At 48.7% G+C, this 11,554-nt stretch overlaps 2 protein-coding genes across 2 annotated transcripts; one reads left to right on the forward strand and one right to left on the reverse strand.

Moving 5' to 3' along the window:
* Window positions 1–1,599: 1,599 nt before the first annotated feature.
* Window positions 1,600–4,022, forward strand: LOC109732531 (fructose-bisphosphate aldolase 1, cytoplasmic). Its single transcript, XM_020291697.4, has 2 exons — window positions 1,600–1,760; window positions 2,720–4,022. The coding sequence occupies exons 1-2, from the start codon at window positions 1,733–1,735 to the stop codon at window positions 3,766–3,768; spliced, it is 1,077 nt and encodes a 358-aa protein (XP_020147286.1). The 5' UTR covers window positions 1,600–1,732; the 3' UTR covers window positions 3,769–4,022.
* Window positions 4,023–6,163: 2,141 nt separating this feature from the next.
* Window positions 6,164–9,229, reverse strand: LOC109732532 (E3 ubiquitin-protein ligase AIRP2). Its single transcript, XM_020291698.4, has 5 exons — window positions 8,746–9,229; window positions 8,355–8,523; window positions 8,179–8,245; window positions 7,847–8,075; window positions 6,164–6,686 (listed from the first exon to the last, which is right to left on the reverse strand). The coding sequence occupies exons 1-5, from the start codon at window positions 8,823–8,825 to the stop codon at window positions 6,476–6,478; spliced, it is 756 nt and encodes a 251-aa protein (XP_020147287.1). The 5' UTR covers window positions 8,826–9,229; the 3' UTR covers window positions 6,164–6,475.
* Between the last annotated feature and the right edge of the window lie 2,325 nt (window positions 9,230–11,554).

The raw sequence follows: 11,554 nt of genomic DNA on the forward strand, positions 1-11,554 counted from the left end.
GGGAAAATCCGTAGTAGAACCGACCATGCTTATCCACCACGAAAACCTATCCATACCCACCAGCCAACCAATTTCGCACAAATTGAACCAAATTTCCGAGCCATCATCAACTGGAACTAGAAGGCGACCTAATCTAACCTAATGGGAACAACAACCGGCCGGATTCGGAGGGTCCGAGCACCAAAAATCAACGGCGGAACATGTCGGCGGAGCAACAGGAAGACAGAGGAGGGGATGCACTCCTCACCGCCGATTCAGAAACTAGAAGCCGACCTAAACTAACCTAATGGGAACAACAACCGACCGGATTCGGAGGCTCCGAGCACCAAAAATCAACGGCGGAAACATACCGGCGGAGCAAAATAGGAAGACAAAGGGGTGGGGAATGCCTCACCGCAGACCCAGACGCCGTCCGCCGTGAACCGAACCGCGCCACCACCAGCAACCGTCGCGGACGAGGAAGAGGGGAGCGAGAGGAGATTCGAATGCACACCGCAGCGCGAGAGGGGGGAGAAGTAATGCGGGCGAAGGGGAGAGGGGGGAGTGGGGATCGTGGGTATTGGGCGAGAGGGGCGGTTTCGGCGGGGCCCGCTTGTCATCAAGAGCAAAACGCTGTAACGGCTATCGCCACGCGCGCTGCGCGCAGAACGGACGAGCGCGACGTTGGATTCGAATCGGACGGCAACGCGATCGTGCGGATCCGTTGCAAACCACCAGTCGGCAGGATTTTAGCTTTGTCGTAAGAAAAACCAATGAAAACCAACACAGAAATACACATAGGAAAATAAAAGGAGAAAAATGCACGAAAGCTTGTAAAACTAGTCCAAACCGGTCATTAAAGTTCAAGGGGAGTGTATCCCTGAATGATAATTTGTTTGTGATCCTCGGATCTTTAATATTGCACTCTTTTCTTTTATAAGTTTTTTCTAAATGGTTTCTTATGGAAGGCTTTTCAATGAGGCAATAGTAATACAAGCATTGTGATATGTCTGTTTCTCCTTATTTTTCCACTGAGTTTTTGGAAGGAATTTTTAATGGCATACTGTAATATTTCCTTATATTTTTTCTATAAGGTTTTTGGAGAAGACTAATCGTGACGAAGATGTTTACAGGAAAAATTGAAGCAGAGATTAGGAGGAGGGTTAGGATGAATTAATTAGTTTAGTTAATTAGAATCTCTGCTTGTGGAACCGACAGCCGGTTTCTCTCCCAAACGATTGCATCCTAATGTAACAGACGCGTCGTTCAGATCATGCCTCCCGTGAACGTTGCGCCTGTGCGACGCGTCCCTTCCAGGATATAAATCTGTACATCATCGACATCAATCATTAGTGAATCGTTACTGTTCATTCACATAGTTTCTTCACAATTTTCTCACGTTGCAACCTATGGATATTTTTTTAAAACTATTGCGACCCACAGACTTTTTTTGCTAGCAAAGGATAGAGAGGATTCGCGAAGAAAACCAAGGACGAGAGGCTTCGACGAGTCCGTGGGCCCGTGTGAATACGACGTGCGCGGGGGGCAGAGCGGTGGGTCCGGCCAAAAACTTAGCCGGTCGAATTGCCCCTTTCTTTCCCGTCCTTCTTTCCCCTCGTCCAAGCCTCGGCCTCTTTATAACCCCCGCCACCTAATCCTGCCCGTCCACCAAAGCCGCCAGCCTCCGTCCCCTGCCTGCCAACCCCAAATCTCCCCTCCCTCTGCCGCTCTCGAAATTCCCCGAGCATCGACCATGTCGGCCTACTGCGGAAAGTACAAGGGTACGCGATCCATCCCCCTCCTTCTTCCGCCTCTCCTCCCTCGCTCGTCGTTCTCTCAATATCTTGGCGATTTGATCTGTCTCGCGTGTAGATCCGTTGCCTGTTCGCCGTTCGCCATGCTTAGATCTACCTTTGCTCGCGAATCCGATGTAGTGTATGCCGTCCGTACTCGCCGTGCTTTGATCTGCTTGGCTCTAGCGGATACGCTGTTTTCGAGCGGATTTAGGCGCTGCCTGTTAGATCGAGTTTTTTGGATTACCCAGTCGCGTCAGGGTGATGGGCTGCATGCTGATGATTACTGCTAGGTCCATGCTAGTGATTATTTTGTATGGATGATGATACTAGCGTTCTTTCTTATTTTGCGAGTACTTTTTCGGGTAAGTTGATGGACTCCGTTGCTCCATCTGTACATAATTCTGCTTGTGTTCGTTGTAGTGGTAATTATGGCTTTAATTACTGAAGATTGCACCTGTAAATCTAGATCTATGTTGATCCTGGTGGCTTCTTTTGCTAAGCAATATCCTGTGCTTATATAGTTGCAAGCTGTATTGGTTTGCTCTGCTGCCTTGTTAATTCTTTGTTGCCCCTTTGTGTTAACCACCTTGTGCTGTTGTACAGAAACTTTATTGAGAAATTGTCAGAATTTCATAATCACTTGTCCGAATTATGGTTGTTAGTTTGTTAAGCAATATCCTGTGCTTATATAGTCGCAAGCTGTATGAGTTTGATCTGTTGCCATGTTAATTCTTTGTTGCCCCTGCCCGTGTTAGCCACCCTGTGCTGTTGCGCAGATACATCTTTGACAAATTGTCAAAATTTCATAATCAGTTGTCAGAATCATGGTAGTCAGTTTGTTGTGCATGTGTTGTTAGTTACACTCAACTTCTGCAGTTTTGTAGATTTTAGCACAATCTGAAATAGTTATGGCAATTGATCTTAAATACTGATTTATCCTGCAGATGAGCTCATCAAGAACGCTGCCTACATTGGCACCCCTGGCAAGGGTATCCTTGCTGCCGACGAGTCCACCGGCACCATTGGTAAGCGCTTTGCCAGCATCAATGTTGAGAATGTTGAGGACAACCGTCGTGCCCTCCGTGAGCTCCTCTTCTGCACCCCTGGAGCCCTCCAGTACCTCAGCGGTGTGATCCTCTTCGAGGAGACCTTGTACCAGAGCACCAAGGGTGGCAAGCCCTTCGTCGACATCCTCAAGGAGGGCAACGTCCTCCCTGGCATCAAGGTGGACAAGGGTACCGTCGAGCTCGCTGGAACCAACGGTGAGACCACCACCCAGGGCTTTGATGACCTTGGCAAGCGCTGCGCCAAGTACTATGAGGCTGGTGCCCGCTTTGCCAAGTGGCGTGCCGTCCTGAAGATTGGCCCTACCGAGCCATCACAGCTTTCCATCAACCAGAATGCTCAGGGTCTGGCTCGTTATGCCATCATCTGCCAGGAGAATGGTCTGGTGCCCATTGTAGAGCCTGAGATCCTTGTTGATGGACCTCATGACATTGACCGCTGTGCTTATGTGACCGAGATGGTCCTTGCTGCCTGCTACAAGGCTCTCAACGACCAGCATGTCCTCCTTGAGGGTACCCTCCTGAAGCCCAACATGGTTACCCCTGGTTCCGACGCCAAGAAGGTAGCCCCTGAGGTCATTGCTGAGTACACCGTCCGCACCCTCCAGAGGACCGTCCCTGCTGCCGTCCCTGCCATTGTCTTCCTCTCCGGTGGACAGAGCGAGGAGGAGGCGACCCTGAACCTGAATGCCATGAACAAGCTCCAGACCAAGAAGCCCTGGAACCTGTCCTTCTCCTTCGGGCGTGCCCTCCAGCAGAGCACCCTCAAGGCCTGGGCTGGTAAGGCGGAGAACGAGGAGAAGGCCAGGAAGGCGTTCCTGGTGAGGTGCAAGGCCAACTCTGAGGCCACCCTCGGCACCTACAAGGGCGATGCCACCCTCGGCGAGGGGGCCTCTGAGAGCCTCCACGTCAAGGACTACAAGTACTGATCTGCCTTCGGTGTGGTGGCCCGTTTGGGCGTCCTGCTTACCAGTATTATTGTTTGGTTTTCAGAGTCTTGATATATCCTTCGGATATCGAACCTAGTATGGAACTTGTGCTCTCAAAATAGCGTAGGTAGTTTCGTTTTTAGAGTCGAATACCCTGTTACTCGGGTGCTGCGTATCGTAAATTGGAGGGGTGGCTTTTGTTCTATGGTCGTGTAATTTTGCTGCTTACAATGGTAAAACCTGTTATATGCTGAGTACATGTCTATTTTGATTGTGTTGCATCGCTTAATTTTTCTTTTGTTGCTTCACTTGACTGACGCAACATCGCTTGATTTTTCTTTCATTGCTTCACTTGGCTGAAGCAACATCTCAGTTTCCTCTTGTGCACTTTTGTGCATGCTCATGAAACTGAGATTTCTTAGTTTTCTTTCATTTGTGAAGCAACATCGCTTAATTTTTCTTTAGTTGCTTCACTTGGCTGAAGCAACCTCTCAGTTTTCTCTTGTGCACTTTCGTGCATGCTCATGAAATTGAGATTGCTTAGTTTTCTTTCATTTTATGTGAGCACTCTTAAAGTTTTCTCTTGTGCACTTTCGTGTTTCTTTCATTTTTTGTTACACGAGGCTGGAGCACTTTTTCAGTTTTCTCTTAAGCAGAAATCAGAACTTCAAGTTTCGTGTATGCTTATGAAATCAAGGTTTTTATATCAGGTTTTTGTTCTATGCTCCTGTAACCATGTGTTCAGCAGCACTTTTTTGACGCACGATTGAATAATGCAATACTAGTTTATCTCGTCAACAGCGCAGTTAGTTTCTGATTTCATATCCAAGTTTGCAGCTTCAATGGCAGCAACTGACACCTGACGCTGCTATGTCAAACTTAAACTTCTGGGGTGAAATTTCGTGTACGCTCATGAAAGCGAGCCCTAAGATTGCAAGGTTTCCTGTGTGCATCTTCTGCACGGGCGATAGTTGACTAAACTAGGCAGCAGGTATTTGATGCTTAGGATGGCAGTGTACACGTGTTCAGTCAGCTCTTTTTTGTTTGCAGCACTTTATTTATTTTTACTTCCGCTTGGACGATTGAATAAAACTCCCTTTCGTCTCAAATTATTTCTAGATTTGTCTAGATACGTATCTGAGACAACCAATTCTGGATGGAGGTAATACAAACTAGTTGAGTCAACAGAACAGTTTGTTCTGATTGAACGATTGACTAGTGCAGCAGTTTTTTACTTAGCAGACTTGACTGCCTTCTGATTGAAGAGATCATCCAACCTAGAGCGAGAGAAGTGCTGAAGTTGAAACCAAGAAGTTTCGTTGGGTCATCATCAGCGCTTACGTGTACATTCACAACAATCTGCACTTAGTTTCAATTTCAATGGCCGTAAAAAGTTGACTGGTCTGGAACTGATGGGGCGTACTTCACAATTTGCAAGTCCACGGACATAAGTTTAAGTTTGACAGGGTGCTCACTGAAGCAGTGCTTCTCTGACCATTTCGAAATCATTCGTTTGCTTTCTTCGGGTTTCTGGGGCACTTCATGACCCAAACTTGAATCCATAACAAGTGCCGTGGTTTTTTCTTTTTAGGAAAGGAGGATGCATCCCGGTCTCTGCATCTGGACAATGCATACGGCCACTTTATTTATTAAGCACAAAAACCTTACAAAGTAGTATATCAGTAAGCTTGAAGCCACCATGTAGACAACATATGTCGCTACTCCTACCCCTTAATGCAGTGGAGCCTAATACCAAACAGATATCGCATCAAATCCTAATATCTAATGCCGGATGCCCCATCCTAGCCACATACCCGGACTGGGTCACACGCCGGTCCGGCGCACTCACTGAGGCTGCCGCCGCCTTCTTTCATCGATCCATCTCCAGAGCAGGTACTGACGCAATGGCGCCAGACAGCTCGACCACCCTGCGCTCGTCCATCCAGCCGCATCCGTCGTCGATATGCAGCTGCACCATGCCGCCACCACTCGTCGTCAATGACGCGGTAGATACAACGCCGCACCACCTGGCAACCTCCACACCATCGCCACTGCTGGAGCTACTCGGAGCCCACCATCCACAACATCTCTCCCCCGAACAGCAGTTCCTCCCAAGACGGCGCCTCCATGGAGGATATGACGCGCAAGACGCCGCCGCCGCCCAATCCAGACTTTAGTTTGAACCAAAACCATAACACTTATTATTGTGGATCGCAGGGAGTACCTATTATGAACATGTGATGTGGTGCATAAATTTTGAAACCACACAAATTTTGAACTGGTACCAGAAAAACTGTGCTGCACAACATAACCGCGCCACGAAGGGAAGAAGCAGTAGCAGAATCATGAAGAGCTCTTTTTCTACCAACGGTGGCGACACACACAGATTGACTCATTACCCAGCAACTGTTCTTCTTTAATTATAGCTTGGCAATTTGCCAGAGCATCGATACCAAACAAGTAAAAACCTTCATCAGGATCCATCAAGCACTTCATTTTTCTGTACACTTATTACCACACCAATGCGATTGCGCAAAGCCAGAGCAACAAATAATGGCGCTTGGCAAACGGACTGACTGACGGCTTCGGCTTCGGCTTTCGCTTGCCAGACTCGATCTGCGGAGGATGGTCGGCTGCCGGAGAACCCTTGCACTGTAGTACATCATCGCTATCTCCACGCCCAGCCGGAGCTGGAGCCGGAGCGTCGCTAGACTAGGTAGTCATAGTAGACAAGCAGGAGGTTGTCCGGGACGATGAGGGGCAGGCTGTCGATGAAGCTGTGGAAGTGCCTCACATTCTCCTTCTCCAGGGTCACCGGGTCGATCACATCTTCGTCGCCGGTGAGCACCCACAGGTCCCTGGACTGGACTCGCTTCAGGCTTCCGCGGCAGAATGGGCACGACTGAGATCTTGTGTACCTGTAACCATGATGCACATTAGAGGTGTGGCTTCATGGCACTTGCAGCAGCAAATAGAAAGCACAAGCTGCTGTCTAGTCTGAAGTAATGCTGTTGGAGAAGCCATTGACGGCCCCCAACACTGTAATGAAGCGGCCAGTTCATTATCATTATAACAACAACTTGCCATGTGCAAAACCTATGACACACACGACGCCTTGCAGATAACACTTGCCTTGGTACACAAGTATGATCTGCCAGCTAAGGAAACATAATTAGTGTTATTAGAATGTCACATTTAAATATCCTCCACGCCCCCTTGCGCTTATCCCTTCAAGTTTGTGTTGTGCCATTGACAAGTGCCACTAGTAATGCAGTCCTGCTATCGGTTTTTATTTATGGACGCAGCTTCCAGGTTGTCTCATTTCCATACCACTGATAAAATAGTCCATTGTATTTAGTGTGGCAAACAGCAGGGCTTTAAGAATGGTATGAAGTACCACAACTGCCCATTAAACTCAAAACAAGAACAGCACTCAATTAAAAGGGATCACCGAATGTGTCTCTTTAGTATCGCATAAAGTTGGAATGGTTGGATTATATGTAATCTCTCCTAGTAGAAGGCCAATAAGAAACACTGTAACTTCTAGCTTCCAGCCAACTAATCAAGTGTTCAGTGCAAGCAAAGCAAAACAAGAACAGGTTGCAGTGTTGCAAACAACAGTGAATCAGCGATAACATTTTTTTTGTGAATTTTGAATATTTTGGAGAGAATGTAGCTTAAGTAGGGCTAAATAGAGTTGGAGAGCAATAAAATGCAGAATTGTGTGCGTCAAATACTACTACTGCTGGGTTGTTGAACCACTCTCTCCCTACCCCTACCAACACTGAATTGAGTAGGAGCAGCTCACAAACAGCGCCAAGGTTGAAAAAAGAGCCGAACCAATAACTTCTTCGCACAATACAAATGCATTGTTAGAACCCGTGATTCCAAAGCTGTCGCTGCTCACGCGATTCCTCGCATATTTATCTCTTAAATTGACCTTATCTCGAGGCTCTTTCAACCACTGGCAATTTTTAACATTAGCGTGTGACGTGGGGACTACAAATGATAAACAACATATATGGTGCTAATTAAGTATGCCTCAAACGGATAAGCAAGGGGAAGCAGGGGCAATTACCAGTCTCGGTAACAGTTGATGCACATGGCATGGTTGCAGTTGGGAAGGACCATCTTGGTGCAGGTCTCCAAGCAAATGCCGCACTCATCTTCCCTCTCGGCGTCCTTATCATCGGCGTAAAGCTTCCGGCGGCCGCCGCTGTCGCCGTGCCCCTTGCACCACCCCTTCTCCTTGCAGTCTCTCGCCATGACGTTCTCCTCAATTTGTTGCAAGTAGGGGTATATTATGGCTGCATTCCACGGCACGTCAGAAAGAAGCACATGGTGTCAGTGCACGAAAAAGGCCTGAAACTGAAGAAATTCCCCAACTATGTGCTTGCTGGCTATGCATACCGTAGAATTCTTTGAGGCTCGCTCGCCTTTCGATGGTGGATATGGATGCATCCCCATCAACATAAACCTGCAGTGAGACCAAAGCATCTAAAAACGTCATTATCATGGAGCAAAAAGATAAATAATCTGGAAATGAAATTCAGCTCATGAATTTCAGGGTCTGAATGCAACAATACCTTGTAGACAAGAACCTCGAGAAGGCCCAGGTAGCTGGGGAGGGTGTAGGAGAGGGAGCAGCTGCAGTCCATCCACTGGATAAGGTTGAGGATGATTGGAGCCATGGAGCTGTAGGACAGCCTCATCTGCACGCAGGTGCCCCCGTAGGCCCTGTGGATAGCATGCGCCCTGAAAAAAGAAGCACCGATTCATCACGACATGCCTGCAGACATGGATTTAACACCCCCACAAATTGCATCAAACATGTCAAAATAGGGACCAAAAACAGCCAGGAACCAAAAGGGGAACCTTTCCCTTTCTACTCCTTTTTTCCAGAAAAAATCAAGTACAGAAGGAGAACAACACCCAGAATCAAGAAAAGCATGGAGGGGAAGGAGAGGATTTGCTTACAGGGTGTTGGCGTGGTGGATATCGGCTTCGAGGGCCTTGAGGGAGCCCCTGAGGGACAGCGGCCTGCCACCGTGAAGCATGGCTCTTCTCCGGCAACCCAAGAATCCCCTGTGGCTGTGGCTGGGGACTGGTATGGTTCAGAGAGAGAGAGAGAGAGAGAGGCTTGGGCGAGGAGGAGAGGGGCTCGAGGAAGCAAGAGGCGACCGGGCTCCCAAGCAAGAAGAAGACCACGGAGCAAGCTGTTGAGGTCTGGGTGTGGGGAAAGGTAAGCTTTGGGGAAGCTGTGAGGGGGAGAGGGAGAGGGGTGAGGAGCTTTTGTCCTGCGGCCTCGGCCCCCTCGGTTTTATAACGGGACGGGAGGGCAGGCTACGGCCGTGCAATCTGTGGCTGCTTTGCTTTTGCTTTGTTTTTGCTTCCATGGTTGCTTCAGGGCTTGAGGGGAGGATAGATAGAAAGGAAATGCTTGGGAATAAAGAAAGTGGAGGAGACAAAGGGAGAGGGAAAGGCTACACAAATAAGGCATGGAGGCATTGAGGAGCAGTTATGAGCTTATAATCTACATATTTCCGGTATTGTAGTACAATTGTCTATTGATTCGATACGGATACCCAACTCCGCAGACCTGACCAGGGCGACTCGGGCGGCGACCGAAAAACCTAGCCGCCGTCACCCCGTCTCCCACCTCTCTCCCCCTCGCCGCCGCCGAAGGACGCCGCCGGGAGAATCCCGCGCGGCCGACGGCGGCGGCGGGGCACTGCTCTCTCCGATGGGCGCTAGGTGGGCGGGCGGCCTGGCCTCTGGCGCCGGCAGCGCCCGCGGCTGCGTTTCGGCCTCCTGGCCGTCCGTTTCGGCTGGCCGGCGACGGATCCGGCGGTGCCGGGTGCGGATCTGGCTCTCCCTCGGCTCACAGCACCCATAGCTCCCCTCGCCACCCCATCCTCTCCGGCGGACGACGCACCCCACTCCACCTCGCCTCGCTCCCCACGGATCTGTTGGGCAACGTAGTAATTTCAAAAAAAATCCTACGCACACGCAAGATCATGGTGATGCATAGCAACGAGGGGGGGAGAGTGTTGTCTACGTACCCTGGTACACGTAAGCGGAAGCGTTATATCAACGCGGTTGATGTAGTCGTACGTCTTCACGATCCGACCGATCCAAGTACCGAAAGCACGGCACCTCCGAGTTCTGCACACGTTCAGCTCGATGACGTCCACGCCTTCTCGATCCAGCAAGAGGGGCGAAGTAGTAGATGAGTTCCGGCAGCACGACGGCGTGGTGACGGTGTTGGTGAAGAACAATCTCCGCAGGGCTTCGCCTAAGCACTACGAAAACTATGATGGAGGATAAACTAGAGGGGACGGGGTTGCCGGCACACGTCTTGGTGTTTCTTGATGTCTCTTGGGTGCTAGCCCTACCCCTCTATTTATATGTTGAGCCTTGGGGTCGAAACTTGGAGTAAAAGCCTCCACAAAGTCGGTTTCACCCGAAAGGCAAGAGTCCTTCTCGGACTCCAGGGCCAGACGCCAGGGTTCCCGGCGTCTGGCCCCTGGACTCCGCAAAACTTCCTTTTGCGCTTTCCAAAAACCTCGTGGGCTTTCCCCTTTGGCCCAGCTAAAGTGTTCTTGTGCCCAAACATTTCGGGAAACATCCGGAACCCCTTCCGATGGATTCCGGAACCTTTCCAGAGATCAAACACTACTATCTATATATCAATCTTTACTTCCGGACCATTCCGGAGTTCCTCGTCAAATCCGTGATCTCATCCAAAACTCCGAACAACATTCGGTCACCAACATACATAACTCATAGTACTATATCGTCAACGAACGTTAAGCGTGCGGACCCTACGGGTTCGAGAACTATGTAGACATGACCGAGACACCTCTCTGGTCAATAACCAATAGCGGGACCTGGATGCCCATATTGGCTCCTACATATTCTACGAAGATCTTTATCGGTCAGACCGCATAACAACATGCGTTGTTCCCTTTGTCATCGGTATGTTACTTGCCCGAGATTTGATCGTCGGTATCTCAATACCTAGTTCAATCTCGTTACCGCAAGTCTCTTTACTCGTTCTGTAATACATCATCCCGCAACTAACTCATTAGTTGCAATGCTTGCAAGGCTTATAGTGATGTGCATTACCGAGTGGGCCCAGAGATACCTCTCCGACAATCGGAGTGACAAATCCTAATCTTGAAATACGCCAACCCAACAAGTACCTTCGGAGACACCTGTAGAGCGCCTTTATAATCACCCAGTTACGTTGTGACGTTTGATAGCACACAAAGTGTTCCTCAGGTAAACGGGAGTTGCATAATCTCATAGTCATAGGAACATGTATAAGTCATGAAGAAAGCAATAGCAACATACTAAACGATCGAGTGCTAAGCTAACGGAATGGGTCAAGTCAATCACATCATTCTCCTAATGATGTAATCCCGTTAATCAAATGACAACTCATGTCAATGGCTAGGAAACATAACCATCTTTGATCAACGAGCTAGTCAAGTAGAGGCATACTAGTGACACTCTGTTTGTCTATGTATTCACACAAGTATTATGTTTCCGGTTAATACAATTCTAGCATGAATAATAAACATTTATCATGATATAAGGAAATAAATAATAACTTTATTATTGCCTCTAGGGCATATTTCCTTCAGTCTCCCACTTGCACTAGAGTCAATAATCTAGATTACACAGTAATGATTCTAACACCCATGGAGCCTTGGTGTTGATCATGTTTTGCTCGTGGAAGAGGCTTAGTCAACGGGTCTGCAACAATCAGATCCGTATGTAT

This window comes from Aegilops tauschii, chromosome 3 (genome assembly GCF_002575655.3).
Source record: "Aegilops tauschii subsp. strangulata cultivar AL8/78 chromosome 3, Aet v6.0, whole genome shotgun sequence".
NCBI classification, from domain to species: Eukaryota; Viridiplantae; Streptophyta; class Magnoliopsida; order Poales; family Poaceae; genus Aegilops; species Aegilops tauschii.